Below are 26,228 nucleotides of genomic sequence, written 5' to 3' on the forward strand. Positions count from 1 at the left end.
GCGGGGGCAAGTGTCTTCAGCTATAACCTCATATATATTAATAGATTAATACCTTGTGAGTGGATTTGGTAGATAGAAACACAAAGAAGCCTGTTGTATATGCATACATATATATTAGTATTAATCATAAGGGCACACGAATATGCCTGCCTACTAGAAACAAGAATGGGTCGAAACGACCGTTGTACAAAATAAAGATCTATCTTCCGGTTACTTAAGAAATTATTATTATCATCTCAACTAACACTGCAGAGTTCCTGAAGTAGATCCAACGGAAATATCAAATGACAGTCGTTGACACCAGGTAACCCAAACTGTGCCAGTGCTCTACTCAACACTTAAAAACACTAATCAACATATACCCATTAGTCTAAAATGTTAAATATGTACACATTGATATATACATAAAGGTAAAGGATAAAGAACCTCTTCGGTCATGAACGACCACTGGCAGCAAGCTTTTCACGTGCCACCGGCACAAGTGCCAGTAAGACCACGCTGGTAACGATCACGCTCAAATGGTGCTATTTACGTGCCAGTGGCACAGAAGCCAGACAGCTGCTCTGGCAATGATCACGCTCGGTCGGTGCTCGTGCCATCACGATTTCAATTTCACTTGCCCCAACAGGTCTTCGCAGGCCGAGTTTAGTGTCCAATGAAGGAGAGGTCAGTATGGGTGCCAGTCATCGAATTTGGTTCGATTTCGATTTCACTAGCCAGGAAACATGTAGCCTGAATTTTACTTACTCTACTCTCTCAATTTAGATTTTCATTCACATTCACAGGGACTCGAGTTGCTAACCATGAGGTATAAAAAAATTTCTTTCAGCTTATCAAACTTCAATATATGGGAAAAACCTACAAATTTCGATGGCAATAAATTATTGTTGTTCCTGAATGTTCTTTGTTATGCCTACCACTGACTGCTTGAAACTGACAAACTTCCTACACTTTGATCCTTAGATGTTATAATTATATATTGATGTGTCTGTATTCCAGTATGGAAGGCTGACGTTGAACGTTCTTGATGATGATGATGATGATATATATATATATATATATATGTATATATTGGATATATTGGTTAGCCATAGGAAAGGCATCCAGCTGTAGAAACCATGCCAAATCAAACTGAAATCTGATACAACTCCCCAGTTTGCCAGCTCTGGTCAAACGGTCCAACCCATGCCAGTAAGGAAAGTGGACATTAAAGGATGATGATGATGTATATAATGTGTGTGTATTTGTATGTCTGTATTATATACATGTGCATGTATATTATATATATGTATATATTTATATATATTCATATTCTTTTACTTGTTTCAGTCATTTGACTGTGGCCATGCTGGAGCACCACCTTTTAGTCGAACAAATTGACCCCAGGACTTATTCTTTGTAGGCCTAGTACTTATTCTATCGGTCTCTTATGCCGAACCACTAAGTTACAGGGACGTAAACACACCAGCATCGGTTATCAAGTGATGAGGGGAGGGGCAAACACAGACACACAAGCATGTACATATTTATATGACAGGCTTCTTTCAGTTTCCGCCTACCAAATCCAGTCATAAGGCTTTGGTTGGCCCGAGGCTATAGTAAAAGACACTTGCCCAAGGTGCCACGAAGTGGGAATGAACCCGGAACCATGTAGTTGATAAGTAAGCTACTCACCACACAACCACGCGTTACTCACACATTTACATTATATACACACATCATATAAACTCACACATATATGCAGGAGTAGCTGTGGGGTAAGTAGCTTGCTTCGCAACCACATGGTTCTGGGTTCACTCCCACTGCGTGGCACCTTGGGCAAGTGTCTTCTACTATAGCCTCGAGCAAAAGCCTTGTGAGTGGATGAAGTAGACGGAAACTGAAAGAAGCCCGTCGTATATCAATATACATACATACATGTGTGTCTGTGTTAGTTCCCCCCACCATCGCTTGACAACCGATGTTGGTGTGCTTCCGTCCCTGTCAATTAGCGGTTCGGCAAAAGAGGCCGATAGAATAAGTACTAGGCTTACAAAGAATAAGTCCTGGGGTCGATTTGTTTGACTAAAGGCAGAGCTCCAGCATGGCCGCGGTCAGGTGACCTAAACAAATAAGAGTAAAAGATATATATATATATATATATATATATATATATATATATATATATATATATATATATATATAACTATTTTACATATGTTCATATTTTAAAGAAATTCACATTCAAATATTGATTTGCATGTATGCGCACCTACATACATACACATGTGAGGTACATATAAATCATTGTATTGATATAATACATCAAAAATATATACATACACATAGCCATACACACAGACATACACACACACAGATTCACATAAATGCAAATACACCCCTGCACACATATTCACATAAATAGAAATACATACACATACATATATATATATTAAGACACTCCAAATATTTTTTTTTTTCTCTCTTTCAAGACTGAAGCGAATATCAATAACAGTCAATTGAAAAATAAACAGTATATATATAAAAATTCATGCAATAAATACGCAAGCACGCGTTCCGATTAAGTAGAAAATAGATCTGATTAAAAGCAGATATTGTAATAAAGCGAAAACCTAAGCAATGCAAAGCAAAGTCAAGCTACCTTTTAAGCCGACTACTGCTCAGGTAAACAAATTCTCACACACATACACATTCATATATATATAAATATATATAATATACACACATTCATATATATATAAATATATACAATATACACACATTCATATGTATATATATATATATATATATATATATATACACACACACACATTTATTTATATATATATATATATAAACATATACAATATACACACACATTCATATATATTTATATATATAAATGTATACAATATACACACACACATTCATATATATAAATATATACAAAATACACACATTCATATATATATATATATATATATATATATATATATATAAATATATATTTATGTATATATAAATATATACAATATACACACATTCATATATATATAAATATATACAATATACACACACATTCATATATATATAAATATATACAAAATACACACATTCATATATATATATATATATATATTTATATATATATAAATATATACAATATACACACACATTCATATATATATATATAAATATATACAATATACATACACATTCACATATATATATGTACAAATATATACAACATACACACACATATACCTGTTCACTTAACCCCCCCTCTTTGTCCGTTTCTATATATCGCTTACTCTCTCTCACTCACTCTCATTGATCGATTTGTCTTTTCCTTTACAGTGTTTAAGTGGATGGTCTCCCTTTGATTCACGACGCTCTTCAATACGCTAAAGCATGTTTTCATTCAGCGATGTTGTAGCGTGGACACACAAGATGGCAGCTTCGGGTATTCTACCGACCTACCAACGCTACATCAACGGAGTTCCTATACCAAATACGAGGCGGATTCTTCGATTCCGCGAGAAATACATCGTTCTGTTAGTATTTGCTATTTTTGTTACCGTCTGTTTTGGTGGTTTCTTCTTTCTGCCCGAATTACGCGATCGAGTCAATGTAGATACATTAGCCAGAGGAGCTCAGCAAATGTTTTTACCCGAACCGTTCGGAGGAACGCATGGCAATGGACATAAACACGGTCATTCACGGCAGAATTCGTTGCATCAAATTAATAGTAATAACAATAATAAAGGTGATTTAACTCAGGGCAACTCGTCACACACGGGAAACCAACAACAGCAGCAACAACTAAAGAACGATGGACTCAGTGCAGGTGTGAAAGTAAAACTCGAGGAGAGGTTAAATATTAGTAAAGACACAGCAGCCGAATATAAGAAATTAATCAATTTGGACAAAAATAAACTTCAGGAGAAGATTAAAAAAGCTAAAATCGAGCAGGATAAACGTTTAAAGGAAAACGTTGTTTTTGAACATGAAGGTGGTTACGGGGTACGAGGAGGTGAGCCGGATGACCCCGTGTACAAAGTTCGACGAGAAAAAGTTAAAGAGGTAGGTAAATTAATTAATTGATCGTTTGAAATTACGAATATATTAATTGCTACAAGCATTTACGAGGAGAAGAAGGGAATATATATATATATACAAAGGAAAAGAGATCGCAAATAATCTCCACAACAGATATATATCTCTTTATGTTTGTCCTAACTTTGCTTATATGTACATATGTAATTAATTAGTGTTTTTAAAGGAGATGTTTAATTACTGAGCTATTATGTGTTATTGTATTTTGTGTGTGCATGAAGAGAGAATAGGCCTATTGTCAATCTTTTTATTTGACATGCAATAACATTAGTGTGTCTGTATAAATGTGTGTCCGTGTCCACATTTGTGTGTGTGTCTACACTTGCGTTTCTATGTATTTGTGTATGTATACATTTGCGTTTGTGTATACATCTGCGTTTGTCTGTGTCTCCACATGTGTATGTTTATTTGTGTGTATGTTTATTTGTATATATATATATATATATATATATATATATATATATATATATATATGTGTGTGTGTGTGTTTGTATGCATGTATGTTTCTATCCACACATTGTACCTGTCTTGTTTTTAACCAGCCGTTATTGTTGTCACTACATGCTAGAAATAGCAGCCAAGTTCCTTCAACTACACTACCGTCCGGAAGAAAACGAAAGTCTACAAACTGGATGCACTACGTAGTCTATTTTTATTCTAAAAAAAGAAAAGAAAAAGGAAACAAAAAAACGGGAGGGTCACTATTGGAAAGTCATCTAATTGAACAATACTTGGGGTTGAGATAAAAACAAAGTAGTGGTCGCTCAGTCTGTGAGTAATCGCAGAAAAAAATATTCCCGACCGGTTTTTAAAAAGGAGAATACGTTGGATGTACTCTACATTTGAGTAACAACAAAGCCATGATGGTCACGCTGGAACGTCTATTCTGTTAGGGCTAATCTTAGGCTGCACCCCCCCTCCTTCCGTAAGACATTTTAAATTTAACTATTTTGAAGAATGTACGTTAAAAAGATTTAGAGAAAGAAAGTTTCTTTCTTCCGTATAATGGATAACTAAATTTTTGTTTGTATCTTCACGTTCAAGTTAGAATCTGGAAACTATATTTTTGGTCACCGTCATTTCGCCATTTCTACCAAACTCTTTGGCACCGGTCAAAGAATTTTTGTTTGGTAAACTCGTGTTTCGAATTGCTGTCTCTTCTTCTTCTTCGGAAGCTGCTGGTGCCGTTGCGTCTGCTTGATAATAACGGTAAAAATGTTAGTTCCTGAGTTTCAATTAATGATATAATAAATAGTTTGAATCTCGTAAAAGTGTAATATGCATTCCTGTTGAATAGAGTCGGAAATTATCTAGTGCGCCTAAAAAGCTATGATTTCTTCTTTGTCTGTATGTTTCAAGCATCGTAAGATAAGAATCTGCAAAAATAAAAAAGAGGGGGTTGTCATTCAATTCCGTGATTTTTTGGTTTTCTTTTTCAAATTTGTTTCAGATATCTAAGATTGATTTTTTTAAATTACATAGAACATCAATCCGAAAACAATTTTCGAAAAAAAATATTAATAATATTAAAAGCGGATAGAACCAAACATTTTTGACTATTTAGTTTTCATATTCTCAATCTAAGGTACTTAAAACCTACAGATCCGAAAAAAAATTACGGTTTTTCGACACACTAGATAATTCTCGACTCTATTCTACAGGAATGTCCTCACATATTATATTCACACGTTACGCATACTTCACACTCTCTCGCTAGCTAGTGAATGAAAGTTTTTTTTATCTATACACGCACATAGTTCAATAATAATAGACAGCATACATATATACCCACAAACCGGTATTCTTTCACAAACCTATATACATTCATTCGTTCGTTGACGTGTACTTGCGCATATATATATATATATATATATATATATATATACACACACACAGACATACATATATACATACACATTCATAGCACCGCGGCCGACCCTCTTATTGTTTCTCAGAGTTCGTTTAATATTAAAAAAAAATGACCCACCGGTCTAGATTTCTCTTCGCAGTCTCTCTAGCTGTTTGAAATAACTCCTTCAGTTTACACTCCCCTTTTTTTCTGTTTCTTGTCCCAAATAAGGCATGAGGTCACAGTAGTATAAGTGAACTACAAAAAAAGAAGTGGGGGGTCTCTACAAATTAATTTAAAAGTTGTCGATTTGACAGAAAGCTTAAAAGGACTGAATATCCATTGTCCAGGGGAAAACAATGATGGTTACGAGGCAAAACAAGTAAGAAAGAATGAAAAAAAAATGGAATGATTGACACCGTGTATAAATGTACACCTTCCAAGGGAACCGAAAAAGACTTGCCGCCGGAATGCTTTTCATTAAGAATTTGCTCTATCTTGGGCTGACCGGACGTTAATTAGTAACCAACAATAACCGGAAGTACTTTGCTCGGGGTTGTGGGTAGGGTTGTCTAATAGTTTTATAGGTATGGTTATTTAAATAGGACAATAGTATTTATTCAAAATGTGTGTCCACACACACACACACACACACACACACACACACATATTGAATAATCGGTAGAAGTTACAGTAACTCAAGGGCCGCTAGTTTCGTGCATTGGATAACACTTAGCAAACTGTACCCTATCACTTATGAAATGTGTGTGTGTCTATATATCGATATTTTGACCAACTCACACATAACACATATTATATGTGAGTATTTGTTGACGTATCTTTTTTAATCGCTTCAGTCTTGTAACTGCGTCCATGCTGGGGCACCGCCTTGAAGGGTTTAGTCCAGTGGTTCCCAACCTTTTAAACTACCAAGGTACCCTTTTGTTTAAATGAGTTTTCCGACGGACCCCTTAGTACTACCTTTGCAAACCACAGGTTGGGAACCACTGGTTTAGTCGAACGAATCGATTCCCCCGCCTCACAAGCACTTATTTTTAGGGTGTTTTTTTTTGTCGAACCAAGTTACGGGATGTGAACAACCCAACACCTGTTGTCTAGTGATGCGGTTACAAGCGCACATTCATATACATACACACAAGCTTTTTTCAGTTTCCGTCTACCAAACGCACTCAAGGCTTTGGTAGGCCTGAAGCCATAACGAGAAGACACTTGCCCAAGGTGCCTCGCAGTGAAACTGAACCAAGGACTACTCGGTTTGGAAACAAGCTTTTGAATCACACAGCTACGCTTGTGTCTTGAAAAATATGGAACGCTACACGTATACACATACGTATACACACACACTCTCGTCTTAGAAACCACGTGCCCCAGTTTGGACAAGAAAGAGTTCTTGGTGACAGATGTTTGTTCTGTAACTTTTAGAATAGAAATAACATTTTATTATTCTCTTCTCTTTGTCCATCTCTCTCTCTTTCTCTCTCTCTCTCGATCGCTCTTCCATTTATTCATTCTTACACTCACATCTGTTTGTGTGCAGAGGTAAGAGAGAGGTCAATGAACGGAGGAGTTTCATCCAGACTAGCTATCTCGTACCTCACGGGGAAGCAAAAAAAAAAAGAAGTGGGTGGGGACGGAATTGGCAGACGAAAATATAACATAGTTGAAAATTTTTGAAAGGAGAGAATAATTCCTGCTATAAACAAAACACGAGAACACTTAAAATTGGAAGAATTCTTGACTCTTTTTTCGATCCCCTTCACGTAAAGGTAGTTTATTTCGGTAAATCTTTATTTACCGTTATTTCGAAACTCTATGGAAGCTGACTCCGATTGAGCAGACAGACGTTTGATGAGAGACGTTCCAACCACGACCGCTTCGTTTATTTACTTATTCGAATATACATAGTGTATCTTGGAATGTATTACCCAATCTGATTTTTATTTTAATTGTTAATAACGTTAGATTATGACTTGTGTACAGATATATATGGCTGCTATTTCTATCAGTTTAAACCACTGCGCAGAGACTTCCCTTGGCTCGTTTAAGTGTTAATTAATAGTAGTTTTTGTTGTTGTTTAACCTCAGGTAGGTCTTAATTAGACTTATGAGTAGAAAGCATTCCAGCCTTGAAACTGTCTAATCATTTTCTGAAGCACAGAACGCTTACAACCACCATTATCCAATCTAGCGTACCCTATACTTCAGATGGCAGGGTGTGATAATTTGAGGTAGATTTGGCTGCTATTTCTATTTGATAAAGCGATCACGTTGAGGACGTCTACCATTCTCTCCCCTCTTGGTCAGGGCTCAATCGACTCTTATTCAATAAGGCAGGTAAGCTAAAACAATCTGGGGATTAATAGATAGTAGTTCACAGTGACTGAAGCAGAGATGACCAGATAGGTAGTAGTCGGTGGGATTTGAACGCGTAACCACGCTGCAACTGCAGTCAAGTTGGCATTCTGGTTTCTGACTTCGTATTAACACAGTTCTGTTGTCCGTGCAGTGAAATTCTGTTACATAACAGCATACCAGTGTTCTCTCAGAATCGCCCTTTAACCACACACACACACACACACACACATTCTTCACTCATACACGCTCTCTATCGTAAACATGCTTTCACACACACACACATGCACATTCTTTCGCATACACACATACGAGCTCTCTCTCTCACTCACTCTCACATATCTTTCTTTCACACACACACGCTCTTTCTCTTTCTCTCACATACAAACACACGCTCTCTTATACACACAAACACATGTTCTCTTATAAACACACACACACACACACACACGTTCTCTCTCTCTCTCTTACACACACACATAGACACACGCTCTCTTATACACACACATACACAAACACGCCGTCTTTTATACACACACACACACTCCACACACAAACTCACGTTCTCTTATACACACACACATAAACACACGCCCTCTCTTTTCACACGCTCTCTCACACACACATACACACACTTTCCTCTTACGCACACACACTCACACACACTCTCTCTCTCTTCTACACTTACGATCTTCTTTTATACACACATTCGCTCTGTTTCTTACACATACACAAACATCCATTCTATCTATTTCTCTTTCTCTTTCACATTCTGACACACACGCTCTCTCACGTATACCTGCTTTCTGACACATATACACATACATGGCCCTCTCTCACACGTTTTCCCTTCCGTGCGCACTTACGTACCCGACCTTAACGAGTAGGGAACCCGTCTGTGTGCACGTTTCTCTAGACCTCCCTAACACCTATTCCCAGGATAACCTGATCCCAAGTTCCCCAAACACGTAAAACACATACGTACATTCATACATACATATGCACACATCGAGATGGTGGTCGCGACTGGAATACCTTTGGATGTTGGTCTTTCTGCTCGGGGTCATTCTTGACCTTGGGCTAAACAAAACAACCACACGCAAAGCCTCGCTTCGTGCGCGCGCACACACATACACGTATATACATACGGCATACACATATACACACACGCACGCACTCTTTCATATAGATGTACACCATATACATATATATATATATACACACACATAACGTACAGTTTTATTTACCACATGTATATTTGTATGTGTATGTGTGTGTATATATATATGTATAAAAATACGTACACAGTCGTATATTTGCACATGCGTTCACACTGGCATATTTACATACACGTCCACACTCACACGTATTTACATATACGTACACACACACACACACACACACACATAGTTACATATACGTACACGCTTGTATATGTATTTACGTATCCGTACACACACTCGCGCATCTTTATATACACGTACACACACATATATCTCCATATATGCATATTTTCATTTATTTACATATACGTGTACACTCATATATATTTACACACACACACACACACACACACACACACACACATATATATATACCTACCTACACACTCATGCTCTCATTTGAATAGTGTCGCTGTTGTTATTAATGTTTATAACGGCAATTATCTTCAAAGCTATGTATATCTAATATTGTGATAAATGGTGAACATTTTCAGCTGCAATTATCTCTTTCTTTCTCCTTCTCCACCCCCCCCCTCTCTCTCTCTCTCTCTCTCTCTCTCTCCTCTGTGAGTGTATGTATATATATGTTATACATATCTATGTATATATGTTTGTGTATGCGTGTGTGTTATCCTAACATTTCACTTCTCTCTAAATTGGTTTTAGCTTTTAATTTTTTATTTTCCTTAGACTTTCGTTTTCGTTTTCCATTTCCCCATCTATTGCGCTATCTGTCTGTCTACATCTATCTGTCTCTCTATCTGTCTTTGTCCGTTCTATTTCTTTATATCTGTCTATCTATCTATCTATCTATCTATCTATCTATCTATCTATGTCCATCTATCTATCTATCTATTTATCTATCTATCTATCCTCACTTTTCCCTGTCTCTCAGTCTTTCTCTGTCCATATCTATGTGTCTGTCTTTTTCTTTCTACCTGTCTTCTCTCTCCACCTTTCTCTTTGTCTTTCTCTGTCCATATCTATCTATCTATCTATCTACCTATCTATCTATCTACCTATCTACCTATCTATCTATCTATCTATCTATCTCTATATCTTTCTATCTGTATCTACCTATCTATCTATCTATCTATCTATCTACCTATCTATCTGTCTATCTATCTATTCCTCTCTCTCTATATATCTGCCTGTCTGTTTTCTTTCCCCCCCCCCCGACCCTCTTTCTATCTCTCTATTTGTATTTTGTCAGTTCTTTCCTCTCTCCAAACCTATCTCTCGCCAATCTCAGTTCCTGTTCTTTATTGCACTTCGCTCCTTTCTGCCCATTCTCACCTCCTCTTTGTAACTTTGTTCTTTCTCTCTTCCTCCCCCTCCTCCTCCTCCTGGCTTTATCTCTCAGCGTCTGTTTTCGTACCTTTTTCCCCCCCTCTCTATCCTCCATATCTCTCTCACTCTCTTCCCTTCCCTTCTTTCTATCCCTCTCTCTTCCGCCATCTCTGTCTTTTCCTCCTCTTTATCTGTTGCTCGATCTCTCCTACCTCTCTCTCTCTCTCCTCTCCCACCTCTCTCTCTCCTCTCCTACCTCTCTCTCTTCTCTCCTACCTCTCTCTCTTCTCTCTATCTCTCCCCCCTCTCCACATTCTTATCAAGTCCATCAACCTTAAATTTGTTTTGTTTTTTTATATACATATTTACTTACCCTTTGCTTCCGAACTACATAAAATCTATTCTATGTAAATGGCTAATCCAAATCGGAGTTTAAAATTTGCTCTATTGTACACACTTATTAACTGAACATCATTAGAATTACTCACACGCTGTTTGCTGTCTCTCTAAACCAGTTACCAACCGCAGCCCTTCGGGGGTCCTTACGAAATTTTACTGTGAGAATGTGTAATAAACTGGTTAAACATTATACATATATATATACGACAGGCTTCTTTCAGTTTCCGTCTACCAGATCCAGTCACAAGGCTTTGGTCGGCCCGAGGCCATAGTAGAAGACACTTGCCCAAGGTGCCACGCAGTGGGACTGAACCCGGAACCATGTGGTTGGTAAGCAAGCTTCTTACCACACAGCCACTCTTGCACCTATGATATATTTATATATATATATGAGACGCCCATACCAAATCCACTCACTTGTCTTTGAGTGGCCCAAGGCAAAAGTAGAAGATACTTGCCTAAGAGGTTACACAGTGGCACTGAACCTGGATCCATGTGGCTGCGAAGCAAGTTTCTTACCACACAGCCACACCTGCATATATATATATATATGCCCCTGGACTGGCTCCTGTGCAGGTGGCACATAAAATACACCATTTTGAGCGTGGCCGTTGCCAGTACCGCCTGACTGGCCTTCGTGCGGGTGACACGTAAAAGCACCCACTACACTCTCTGAGTGGTTGGCGTTAGGAAGGGCATCCAGCTGTAGAAACTCTGCCAAATTAGATTGGAGCCTGGTGTTGCCATCCGGTTTCACCAGTCCTCAGTCAAATCGTCCAACCCATGCTAGCATGGAAAGCAGACGTTAAACGATGATGATGATGATATCTCGTATCAAAGGGAAATGGAAATTAATAAAATTTTCACTTCCAAGTGGCCTAGCACATAAAAGTTTAGTCCGAAGACTATGAATTACTCATAAGATGCAGTGTATATTTAAATACATAAGAGGAATCCACTCACTGGATTCCTTACACTAGGAAGAACTGCTAGGTTCTAGAACCACAAAATTAGGGATAAAATCCCGAAAGGAACGAAATGAATATATATATACATATAAGCGTCAGTAGTGGTGTGCAAGAGAGATGATTGCGCTGGTTTGGAAATGTGGTGAGAATGAATGAGGATAGCTGCGTGAAAAAGTGCCACTCCCTAACAGTTGAGGGAACCCGTGGAAGAGGTAGGCCCAGGAAGACCTGGGTTGAGGTGGTGAGGCAAGACCTTCGAACATTGGGCCTCACCGAGGCGATGACTACTAACCGAGACCTTTGGAAATGTGCTGTGCGTGAGAAGACCCGGCAAGCCAAGTGAGATCGTTGCCAGTGCCCCTGGACTGGCTCTTGTGCGGGTGGCACATAAGATGTACCATCCTGAGCGTGACCGTTGCCAGTACCGCCTGACTGGCCTTGTAGGGTTTTCGAGCGAGATCGTTGCCAGTGCCCCTGGACTGGCTCTTGTGCGGGTGGCACATAAAAGACACCATTTCGAGCGTGGCCATTTTCGTGCGGGTGACACGTAAAAGCACCCACTACACTCTCTGAGTGGTTGGCGTTAGGAAGGGCATCCAGCTGTAGAAACTGTGCCAAATTAGATTGGAGCCTGGTGTAGCCATCCGGTTGCACCAGTCCTCAGTCAAATCGTCCAACCCATGCTAGCATGGAAAGCGGACGTTAAACGATGATGATGATATATGATGTGGTAGGCTTCTTTCAGTTTCTGCCTACCAAGTCTACTCCCAAGGCTTCGGTTGTCCTGAAGCTATAGAAGACACTTTTCTAATGTGTCACGCTACAGGGCTGAACCTGGAACCATGTGATTGAGAAGTAAGCTCCTTACCATACACCCATATATATGGTACACACACAAAGCTAGCAGGTATTGGATGAATATAATTGTAGGCTTTGATCATAGGGTATTGTAGGAGGTAAGTTAACTGATAACAGCATGTGTTGTGTCAAATGTAGCAGGCATTTTATCGATCTCTGGTATTATTTTTGTGATAAAAGTATCACCACAAAGAAGACTTTATTTACAAAGACACGGATCAAGAAAGTGCTGCATTGATTTCTGTGAAAAATTGCAAAGAAAAAGTGTAAAGTATCGATTTACCTTTAAAAAAACAAAAACAAAGACAACAAAAAATTTATTGTAAATAAATATTAAAAGGGTATAGAAATAGAAGATGGTATATATATATATATATATATATATATATATATATATATATATATATATATATATATATATATATATATATATATGTGTGTGTGTGTGTGTGTGTGTGTGTGTGTGTGTGTGTGTGTGTGTGTGTGTGTGTGTGTGTGTGTGTGTGTGTGTGTGTGTGTGTGTGTGTGTGTGTGTGTGTGTGTGTGTGTGTGTGTGTGTGTGTGTGTGTGTAGTAAGGCAGTGATATGAAAGTATTACTCACTTCTTGTAAAATGATAAAATGACTTTCTGTCTCTCTCTCAATCTATCTCTTGGAATCATTCACCATGTGTAGAGTATATAAAACTTACAGTGTGTAGAGGGAGGATTTGAGTTGTTTCGTTCATAAGTAAGTGTCGAGGAAGGTCACTGTGTAATTGCTAGACAGTCTATGGAATTGGTAGCTAAATTTCCCCCCAAATCGCATTCTTTCTTCCCCAATCTTACATGGAAACATGACTGGTTAGGGAAAAAATAATTACCTTATTTGGCAACCAGTGAGGATTGGCAACAGAAAGGACATCCTTGTTGTAGAAAACCCACCTCTGATTTATGCGAACATGGAAATGTAGACGTTAAAATGATGATGAGGATATGAAATACACACACAACAGGAATGAATCATACACACATAACAGGAATGTACTTTCTGTGCTAAAGTGACGTGTCCAAGTTAACCCACAATCACATACACACTACATCTATGCATACACTAACTCAATTACATACCTACACACCCCAAGTCTTGGTCTTGACTTGAACACGATTGCCTCATCACTTTGTTCAAAACTGTCATGGATTCTGCCTAAGAATGAAAAATAAAAGCTTCAGATCCCAACAATGTAACATACAAATTACAAATATTCTTATGCCCTCAGGCATGCAGACACTCATACAATACACATACTCTTACATGAGATCAGAGTTACATGAGGCATCTAGGTTTGACTTGTATTAGTCTCTAAGTTGAAGGGTTTGGTTTCTGGGTCATAGCTGAAATGCTCTAGAGCATAGGGTATGTTCAATCAAGTGTGACCCATGTTCAGACATTCCCATTCAATTCCAAAACTGTTGTCAGTTCATTTACACATACATACATACACAGACACACACGTTTACTTAACGTCTCACGTGCTGTTAATTTTCTTTGCACTGAAAGTTTAATTCGAGTCATGCAAACATGGGCATGTACATACAGGTTTTATTTACGGACATACACATACACATGTTGGCCTATATATTCACACACACACACACACACACACACACAAATATTGGTGATGGTGCCATATAAAAAAGCACCATAAGCTCTGGGGATGGTGTCACATACAAAACTCTGGTGATGGTGTCACACACAAAGCTCTCGCAATGGTGTCACATACAAAGGTCTGGCAATGGTGTCACATAGAAAGGTCTGGTAATGGTGTCACATACAAAGCTCTAGTACTGGCGATGGTGTCACGTACAAAGCTCTGGCGATGGTGTCACATGCAAAGCTCTGGCGATTGCGTCACATGCAAAGCTCTGACGATTGCGTCACATACAAAGCTCTGGTGATGATGTCACAAAGCTCTGGCGATGGTGACACAAAAAACACTGGTGATTATGCCATGTGTAAAGAATTTGTGTAGGTGTCACATATAAAGCACTGGTGCCACATAAGACACTGATGCAGGCACCACGTGAAAAGCACTGGTGTTGGCGCCACAAGTAAGCGCTGGTGCTGGTGCCACTTAAAAAACATACAGTACACTCAGTAAAGTGGTTGGTGTTAGGAAGGGCATTGAGCTGTAGAAATCGTACTGAAACAGATTATGGAACCTGGTGCAGCTCCTGTTTTAACCGCTCAACCCATGTCAGCATGGAAAAATGGACGTTAGATGATGATGATGATGGTGTTAGGTTGGTGCATTGTTTTGTTTCAATGCATCAATGTAGTTGCTTTAAAGTATGCCAAGGGACTTTAGCCAAACTATATCAAACATTGGTAACCCTTTTTTGAGAAGCAAGCCGCCATTCAGAAAGTCCCTCGGGCTGCAGGTAGCCCGTGGCTGTTCTGCGTTACTGGCAAGCTTATGTTGATCACACCCTCGTCTATTACATAGGGTTAATTAAAATCTATATTCTGCTGTTCATGATAAGATATGTGTTGTCAATACACACACACACACACAGAACTACGCGTGCGCATATATAATAATCGACTGAAATCACTTCTAATTTTCTGAAATATGTTAACATCCGCTATATAAAATTATTTATTCTCTCTGTCCAATCAATAACTATCAACACTCAATAACAAAAATTTATTATTTCTCAAAACAATTATAGGCCTGCTGATCAGAGATAGTTATTGCTGGCTGAATTGTCGGCGCATCGAACAAATTGCAGAGTGGGAATTTCTTCCGGCCTTTTACGTTCCTGTGGTCAGCTCTGCCTTTCGTCCTTGAGCCCTGGGGTTAATGTAATTGACAAGCTCTCTCCCCCCGCGCCTCCAAATTTCAGGTCTCATGCCTGCAGTAGAAAAGATTATTATTATCATTGACTTCGCCTTTCATTCCTTTTGGGGTCAATGAAACAAGTTACCAGTCGAGTACCTGGGGTACCTGGGGTTGATTTAATTGACTAACCTTCGCCCCCTTCCCCAGGAAATTTCAGGCCTTACTCTCTTTTACTCTTTTACTTGTTTCAGTCATTTGACTGCGGCCATGCTGGAGCACCGCCTTTAATCGAGCAAATCGACCCCCAGGACTTATTCTTTGTAAGCCTAGTACTTATTCTATCGGTCTCTTTTGCCGAACCGCTAAGTTACAGGGATGTAAACACACCAGCATCAGTTGTCAAGCGATGTTGGGGGGGGACAACACAGACACACACACACATATATATATGTATATATACGACGGGCTTTTTTCAGTTTCTGTCTACCAAATCCACTCACAAGTCTATCGTCGGCCCGAGGCTATAGTAGAAGACACTTGCCCAAGGTGCCACTGCAGTGGGACTGAAACAGTTAAAAAGCACAGCAAACAATTCTTCTGGCCGCCCCGGTACTCCTGGCCAACTCCGTAACCTCCTTACCACACAGCCACTCCTGCGCCTATATATATATATATATATATATATATAAAAGCTTTTTTCGTTAATCTATAAAAGGCAATCGGTTACAGTTATTCTCATAAATGTGTGTGTGTGTGTGTGTATTCTTTTATTCTCTTGTTTGTCATTTGACTGCAGCCATGCTGGAGCACTGCCATAAAGTCTTTTTTTTTTTTTTGTTAAAGAAATCGACCCCAGGACTTTTTCTTTGTATTTATTCACATGTATGTGTGTGTGTGTGTGTGTCTGTATATTTATGTGGATAACATCGACGACTATACTTTCAGATCAATCATACAGTTTAAATGTGTTAAACTGGAACGACGAACCAGTGAATAATAGATATAAAAGTTTTTTTTTTTGTGTGTGTTATATATAAATATATATATATATATATATATATATATATATATATATATATATATATGTGTGTGTGTGTGTGTGTGTGTGTATATACAAACAATTTGTTACAGTTTTACATAGTGTGTGTATTCTTTTACACGTTTCAGTTATCTGGCTCTGGCCTGCTTTTCTAGTTGAAGAAATCAACTCTAGGATTTTTATTCCATTGGTCTCTTTTTGCCAAACTTCTAAGTTACGGGCACCTAAACGTACCAACATCAGTTTTCAAGTGATGGTGAGGCAACAAACACACACACACACACACACACACACATATATATATATATATATATATATATATATATATATATACAAGGCGGGCTTCTTTCAGTTTCCATTAGCAAAAATCCACTCACAAAGCTTTGGCTGGCCTGAGGCTGTAGTAGAAGGGGCTGTGCAGTGGGACTGAATCCAGAACCACGTGGTTGGGAAGCAAGTTTCTTACTACCCAGCCATGCCTGCACCTATACACTTGTATGCATATGTATGTATATATGTATATATATATCTTAGTTTGTATGTGAGTTTGTGTATGTGGGTTTGTGTATGTGTGTATACATATATATATATATATATGTGTGTGTGTGTGTGTATATATATACATATGTATACACACACACACACACACACACACATATATATATATATGATGTAAAGGTATTTGCGTGTGAATTTGTGTGTATTTAGGTATGTGTTATCATCATCATCGTTTAACCCATGCTAGCATGGAAGGCGGACGCCTTCCATGCTAGCATGGGTTGGACGATTTGACTGAGGACTGGTGAAACCGGATGGCAACACCAGGCTCCAATCTAATTTGGCAGAGTTTTTGAGTATATTTTGTAATGTGTGTTGTGTACATGTATGTTCAACGGCATTCAGGTATGTCTAAGTACATAGTATATTGTATGTATACATGCACACACACACACACACAGGCCCTTACATATATATATAGATCGTCCACTCCTGCATCATTACAAACAGTTTTGTCATTTAGGTGAAGGTATTCTCATGGCTCTATTGTTCAGGTGGACTGGTAAGATTGACACGTGGATTTCATTTCAATCACTCCCTCATCTCTACCTGCTTTTTACAATACACTCCCCCCTCTCTCTACATCGCAATGTCCTCAAAAGAATACTCATACTACGACTACCTATGGTTTACTCCACCTAATTCTGCTTTTTATGGTGTTTTTATTACATTTTGTTTTTTCTGTTCTTGATTTGTTTTTCATTTTCTTTCCAAGTCTTAACCTTTTTGTTACCAACTTTGGACCTCATGGAGGCAAAGTGGCTGAGTTCTTTATGAGCATTGGGCTTCACAGAGGCAATGACTGAGACCTTTGGCATTGTGTTGTGGCAGATACTGGTGTCACGCAAATGGCACCCATGCCAGTAGCACGTAAAAGCACCCATTACACTCTCAGAGTGGTTGGCGTTAGGAAAGCCATTCAGCTGTAGGAAACCATGACAAATCAGACTGGAGTCTGGTGCAGCCTTCCAGCTTACCAGCGATGGTCAAATCTTACAACCCATGCCAGCATGGACAACGGACATTAAATGATGATGATGACGATGATTATATATATATATATATATATATATATATATATATATATATGGTTCCCGTGCTGGTGGCATGTAAAAAGTACCATCCAAACGTAGCCGATGCCAGTACCCCCTAACTTGCTCCTGTGCCAGTGGCACATAAAAAACACCGTTCGAATGTGGCCGATGCCAGTACCACTGACTGGCTCCCATGCCGGTGGCACGTAAAAAACACCGTTCGAATGTGGCCGATGCCAGTACCACTGACTGGCTCACATGCCGGTGGCACGTAAAAAACACCGTTCGAATGTGGCCGATGCCAGTACCACTGACTGGCTCACATGCCGGTGGCACGTAAAAAACACCGTTCGAATGTGGCCGATGCCAGTACCACTGACTGGCTCCCATGCCGGTGGCACGTAAAAAACACCGTTCGAATGTGGCCGATGCCAGTACCACTGACTGGCTCCCATGCCGGTGGCACGTAAAAAACACCGTTCGAATGTGGCCGATGCCAGTACCACTGACTGGCTCCCATGCTGGTGGCACGTAAAAAACACCGTTCGAATGTGGCCGATGCCAGTACCACTGACTGGCTCACATGCCGGTGGCACGTAAAAAACACCGTTCGAATGTGGCCGATGCCAGTACCACTGACTGGCTCCCATGCTGGTGGCACGTAAAAAACACCGTTCGAATGTGGCCGATGCCAGTACCACTGACTGGCTCCCATGCCGGTGGCACGTAAAAAACACCGTTCGAATGTGACCGATGCCAGTACCACTGACTGGCTCCCATGCCGGTGGCACGTAAAAAACACCGTTCGAATGTGGCCGATGCCAGTACCACTGACTGGCTCCCATGCCGGTGGCACGTAAAAAACACCGTTCGAATGTGGCCGATGCCAGTACCACTGACTGGCTCCCATGCCGGTGGCACGTAAAAAACACCGTTCGAATGTGGCCGATGCCAGTACCACTGACTGGCTCACATGCCGGTGGCACGTAAAAAACACCGTTCGAATGTGGCCGATGCCAGTACCACTGACTGGCTCCCATGCCGGTGGCACGTAAAAAACACCGTTCGAATGTGGCCGATGCCAGTACCACTGACTGGCTCCCATGCCGGTGGCACGTAAAAAACACCGTTCGAATGTGGCCGATGCCAGTACCACTGACTGGCTCACATGCCGGTGGCACGTAAAAAACACCGTTCGAATGTGGCCGATGCCAGTACCACTGACTGGCTCCCATGCCGGTGGCACGTAAAAAACACCGTTCGAATGTGGCCGATGCCAGTACCACTGACTGGCTCCCATGCCGGTGGCACGTAAAAAACACCGTTCGAATGTGGCCAATGCCAGTACCACTGACTGGCTCCCATGCCGTAGGCACGTAAAAAACACCGTTCGAATGTGGCCGATGCCAGTATCACTGACTGGCTCCCATGCCGGTGGCACGTAAAAAACACCGTTCGAATGTGGCCAATGCCAGTACCACTGACTGGCTCCCATGCCGGTGGCACGTAAAAAACACCGTTCGAATGTGGCCGATGCCAGTACCACTGACTGGCTCCCATGCCGGTGGCACGTAAAAAGCACTATCTGAATGTGATCGATGCCAGGCCCGCCTGACTGGCTCCTGTGCTGGTGGCACGTAAAAAGCACCCACTACACTCTTGCAGTGGTTGGTTGGTTGGTTGGTGTTAGGAAGGGCATCCAGCTGTAGAAACATTGCCAGATCAGATTGGAGCCTGGTGCAACCGCTGGCTCTCCAGACCTCAGTCAAACCGTCCAACCCATGCCCCCATGGAAAATGGACGTTAAACAATGATGATGATGGTATATGTATACACACAACATATTCACGAGTTTCTTTTGGTTTCTACTTACAATATCCACTCGTAAGGCTTTTCTTGGCATGAAGCTATAGCAGATGACACATTCCTGAGGTGCCATGCAGTGGGGCTTGAACCTGAAGACTCTACGGTCGGGAAGCAAACTTCTTGTGATCCACTCACATCATAAGTCCAGTTTAATCAACGTCACCATCACTGAAGTTGTGGCCCCGTGACATGTAAGGGAGCACCAGTCAAACAGTGGTGTTGATAAGCTTGACTACGTTGCGTTCTCAAAATAACTCGTAACCTTGTGCCTAGGTTAAAAATCTCTCACCCCCCCCCCCAGCTCTTTTTTTTTTTCCCCCCCTCTCTTATATTTCATCAATGTTCGATGTAGGAACAACAAAGAGATAAAAAGAATTGTTGCAGTAGAGAAATCTGCTGTTATCTCTTTATGCCACGTTTTGGTATAAAAATGGGAAAAAAATCCATCAGTAAGTAAAAAAAAAAAAAAAAAAATCCCAAAGCAAACAACAACACATGTTGATGTTGGAATTGCTGTACTCTTTGATGTTTCCAATAACAACTTATGGATTTTGATACGGTGGGGTCTTACGAAAGAAGTTGACAGAATAAAGATAGTGTATATACATGCATACATACATACATACATATATACACACATTTTTGCACCACCCTGTGTGTGTATATATATATATATATATATACACACATATATATATACACATACATATATATATGCATACATATGTATGTGTGTACATTGTATTATATATGACACAGCTGTGTTAAGAAGTTTGCATAACACCTTCAGCAAGTGTCTTGTACTATAGCCATGGGCTAACAAAAGCCTTGTGAATGGATTTGGTAGACTGAAACTGAAAGGACCTCACAGTGTATATATATATATATATATATATATATATATATATATATATATATATATATATATATTTCTCTATATATATATACACAGAGTGGTGCAAAAGTAGGCATACAGTTATGAAAAAAGAAAGTGTACAACACTTGCCTGGCCTTGTCTCCAGTTAGCAAAAAGACTCAAACCTATACAAAACAGAATAGAAAGCATGAGAGGTGTATGTTGTCAGTTTAACCCTTTTGTTACGATATTTCTGTTGAGATGCTCTGTGTTTCTTTTTAATTAGTTATAAATAAAACAAAGAATTAAGTAAAATAGCTTCGTTATCCATTAAGCTAGTGTTAAGAATATAAATTGTGACAAAGGTTTGGAAGATTTTAATTCAGAACTTTTGAAAAACAAGACATTTGTACCACAGAGCCAGAGGCAGTTTCTGGCCAGTTGGTATCTAAAGGGTGAATTAACCTAAGGATTTAACTGGTATACAGCTTTGGTGAAGGTAAAAATAATTAATCCTTTCGATGCCAAGTCGTCCGAGACCGTTTTTGGTTTAATTCCTTTCATTCTTTTCCTATAATTTATTTTGATTTTCATTCAGTTTCTTTCCTCTCATTCTTTCTACTCTCCTTCATTTCATTCGTTGCTCTTTCATTCATTTCATTTTCCTTCATTTTCATCTATTTTCTTTCCTCTCATTCTTTCTATTCTCCATTTCATTTGTTGTTCTTTCATTTATTCGATTCTTTAACCATTTCTTCAATTTCATTCATTACATTTTCCCACCTCTCTCTTTCATTTCATTCCTTCCTACTTTTATTTCCTGTCACCTCCCCTTCTATCTCTTTCATTTCCTCGTTTCTCCTCTCATTCACTTAATTTTTTTGCTCCTTTTCCTTCATTTTATTCTCTTCTCTTTTTTTCCTTCATTTCATTCTTTACTCTCATTAATCCATTTCACATTTCCACCCTTTTTTTCTTTCTACCCCTATTTCCTTCAGTCTTTCCCATTTTCTTACTTGCTCTCTTTCCTTCTTTTCTCTCTCTCTTTCCTTCTTCATTTCATACTTCCTTTCTTCTCTTTCCTTCCTTTCTCTCTCTTTCCTTCTTTTCTTTCTCTTGCCTCTCATTTAGGTCCTTCACCCTCTTCCATCCATTCTACCTATGCTTTCATTCATGTACCTCATTCCTTATCTCCTTCCCACCATTATTTTTCTCTACCACATCTTCCCCCTCCCCACTCTCAGCCTCTCCACATTTTCTCACACCTTCCACCTCTTCCACCACCACCACCATTTTGGACCCTTATTTTTTCTTTCTCATCTCACATGTTTTGCCTTTCACTTTTTTTCCCTTTTCATTAAATTTCTTTCTTCTGGTCTTCTCTCCTTCACATCCAGCCAAACTCTTTCTCCTTCCCTCTTCTTCTCACTCTTTCTTTCCTATCTCTTTCTCTCTCACATAATTCCTTTCTCTCGTTCTCATTGTTTTATGCTTCTTGTCTTTTTCATCAAATACTCGCATGTATATACATATCTATAATTATGTGTGCACGTACACATACCTATATGCATACACACACACATATATGTTTACACACACATTTTATTGGTTTTCTTTCATTTGAACTTTTGATTTTGTGCCGCCAACACCTTCTTCAGATCTAAACCTTGCTTACTAGTAGAAAAGCTTTTAAAATGTTTCCAATACTGATGCACGCACGCGCTGACACACACACATATACACACTCTTGCATGTGTACGTGTTTGCGTGTATAATATATTCATGATTCTGCATGTGTGCGCATATGAATACTTGAATTTTATTTTAGTGGGTGATGATAACGAATAACAAAAATCACATACTTTGTGCGTGTATATAAAAGTAGTATATACATATATACACGTGTGTGTGTGTGTAATAAACACATTTAAAATTTATATTTTTGGGTCTATATCAAATTCATATATATACACATGCTATACATGTATGTGTATGCATTTGTGGTGTACACACACACACTCATATACACACATGTGCACGCGTGCACACTTACACTTTCAAATCTACATAAATTTATACATAAAGTGTACGTATCGAGTGTAAATGTGTGTATTATACATAGTATAATACATAGTGTATATATATATATATATATATATATATATATATATATATATATATATATATATACATATGCATACATATATATATATATATATATACTCACACACATATATATATACACACACACAAACACACACATACATATATATATATATATATATATATGCATACACATACATATATATACACATATTTATATATATATGTATGTGTGTGTATATATATATACATATATATATACACACACACACACACACACACACATATATATATATATGTATATACACACACATGCACAGACATATATATATATATATATATATATATATATATATATATATGCAAACGTACACATTATACAACATGATAGAACCCTATAATTTTCTATATATATCCTCTTTCAATTGTTTGGTTGAGTTCTTTCATCACATGAAATAGATAAAAGAAGTTATTTCTTCATTTCTATTCCTCTTTCCATTTCTCTACATTTTACTTATTTCTACCCCCCCCCCCTCGTGTATATATTTGATTATACTGAGTCATGTGTGTGTATATCGGTGCCACATAAAAACCCGGTGCATGCCGGTGCCATGCAAAATGCATTCATGCTGGTGCCACCTAAAACCATCTGTGCCAGTGCCGCATAGAAGACCGCAAAGAACGTGTTTCAGGTGCCGTGTAGGAAGCGATCATGTCAGTGTCATGTGAAAAGCACCTGCGCTTGCGCCATGTGATAGCACTGGTACTGGTGTCACATTGAAGGCACCGACTACTCTCTCTGTGAAGTGGTTGGCGTTAGGAAGGGCGTCCACCTGTGGAAACCAGGCCCAAACGGACAATCGGAGCCTGGGGCCGCTCCCCGCCTTGCCAGCTCCTGTGTACATTTGTACACTAATTTTTAGACATGCATCTACATGTAAGCATACATGTAGATGCATACTCTCTCTCACATGTGTATATATAAACTCAAACACTCATGTACTCACATACCCACACACATAGAATGTGTACATAAACATACCTCTTTACACACACAGAGACACACACAGGTGTACACACATATAATCAAAAATACAAAGAGACGCACATATACATACATATACTCACACACATCTATATATGTGACATATTCAAATGCTAACCCATTTACATATACAATATGCACTCACACAAACACACACTCTCTCTCGTTTTCTCTCTCTCTCATAAATGTAATCATACAGTAAGGAGGGTGGGTGGAGAGAAAAATACACAGAGACTCATAAAAAAAGCCAGTGAAATTTATAGACTGCATCATCTGTTGATATTCTTCTGATCCTTAACAAACAGCTGTGTGAGCCATGCATTTTCAGTCTTATAGTCAAAATGATTTTCAGTTGAGTAAAATAAATATATTCTCTTGTTGGCATTCCATCTATCCATCCAGTCATCATCATCTCCTACTATTCCTGGAAGGGTTGTTGGAGTAGAGTCCTCAGGCACCTCCTCTGCAGGGTCCTATCAGAAGCAGCCGTCATTACAACTTCTGGCTGGATTCCCAAACATGACCGACCAGGACTATAAATATTATCCAATAGTATCACTCTTGGTCTTCCCTTAGGACTCCTTGCCGGTGGGCTCAGCCCCAAGAATCTACCTTGTAGTCCTTCCCTGCAACATTTCTAACCACATGTCCAAAGTCCCCGAGCGGTGGACTCTCAATGCAGAGAAATGGTGATGGAATTAGCATTGCTAATTACCACTAGATTTGTAATCAAAAAACAAGCTAATTAGCAAACATCTCAAAAATTACAGGTGTGAAAAACTATAATCTAAAACATGTATTGATTGCACACATACATATTTGTGCACAAATAAACGTCAATATATTCTCTGTTTAAGGCCAACAACTGGCAGAACTGTTACCATACCAGGCAAAATTCTTGGCACCATTTCATCTGTCTTTATAATCTAAGCTCAAATTTCGCTAAGGATGACTTTGCCTTTCATCCTTTTTGGGGTCGATAAAATAAGTACCAGATGAAATAAGAGCATTGGGGTTGATAATATAAGAACCAGTTGCGCATTGGGGTCGATTAAATAAGTACCAGTTGCGCATTGGGGTCGATTAAATAAGTACCAGTTGCTCATTGGGGTCGATTAAATAAGTACCAGTTGTGCATTGGGGTCAATTAAATAAGTGTTCTTGAGCAAAGCACTTCATTTCACGTTGCTTTGCGGTCATTTCATCATCTGACATGTGGCATCCATTGTACCTGTACAGGTAATGTCAATTTGATGGAGGGAGTGAGCTTACGTGTATACAAACATTTGATCACAATAAACAAATCATCTGTGTGGTTGTTTGGCAAAAAATTGCCGATCCCGCATACATTGTCTAACGACGGGAGAGTCCATGACATATATATAAACACACACACAAACCTACTTACACACATTGTGTGCGTTCATGTGTGCGAGTTGTGTGAAAGGCAGCTGATTTATATGGATATAATCTCATATAAAGAAATGCAGAAAACCAGGTATTTATTCTTGATCTGATATTTCTAAATATGAGACTAAACACACACACACACCTACATACACACATTCGCACACATGCAGAAGCGTATCTCAGGAAGGAAGTAAAATGGATCCAGTCCATGTAAAAGCCATCTAGTTTAAACGTCAGTGGCTCCACGTATGCTGAGCTTGGCTCTAATTAGGGAAGTGTTTTTACAATGGCCAGTGTTAATTAGCGTAATTTTTGTGCTATTATTATAGATTGTTTCTGATCTCAATATAGACTTAAGATAGCGTGTGTTTGTGAGTGCATGTGTGTGTGTGATTGTGAGAGAGTGTGCATGTGTGTGCGTGTGTGTGTTTGGAGGTTGTGG

General features: G+C 39.1%; 1 protein-coding gene and 2 long non-coding RNA genes across 3 annotated transcripts in view; 2 read left to right on the forward strand and 1 right to left on the reverse strand.

The window, feature by feature from the left end:
- LOC106870512 (mannosyl-oligosaccharide 1,2-alpha-mannosidase IA) overlaps nucleotides 1-26,228 on the forward strand; it is a 332,727-nt gene that overhangs the window by 13,292 nt on the left and 293,207 nt on the right. Inside the window, exon 2 of the mRNA XM_089365686.1 lies at nucleotides 3,337-4,062. Within this exon, the coding sequence (XP_089221812.1) occupies nucleotides 3,391-4,062 (672 nt within the window). The 5' untranslated portion in view covers nucleotides 3,337-3,390. The remainder of the gene's footprint in view (nucleotides 1-3,336; nucleotides 4,063-26,228) is intronic.
- LOC149131978 (uncharacterized) lies at nucleotides 4,569-6,585 on the reverse strand. The gene is made up of 2 exons (XR_016244935.1): nucleotides 6,083-6,585; nucleotides 4,569-5,471 (listed from the first exon to the last, which is right to left on the reverse strand). It is a non-coding gene; the product is annotated as an uncharacterized LOC149131978 (long non-coding RNA).
- LOC149131979 (uncharacterized) overlaps nucleotides 6,632-26,228 on the forward strand; it is a 105,984-nt gene continuing 86,387 nt past the window's right edge. The window contains exon 1 of the long non-coding RNA XR_016244936.1: nucleotides 6,632-6,763. This is a non-coding gene — a long non-coding RNA (uncharacterized LOC149131979). The remainder of the gene's footprint in view (nucleotides 6,764-26,228) is intronic.

The sequence above is a fragment of the Octopus bimaculoides genome, chromosome 18 (assembly GCF_046866305.1).
Source record: "Octopus bimaculoides isolate indiv1 chromosome 18, ASM4686630v1, whole genome shotgun sequence".
In the NCBI taxonomy this organism is placed as follows: Eukaryota; Metazoa; Mollusca; class Cephalopoda; order Octopoda; family Octopodidae; genus Octopus; species Octopus bimaculoides.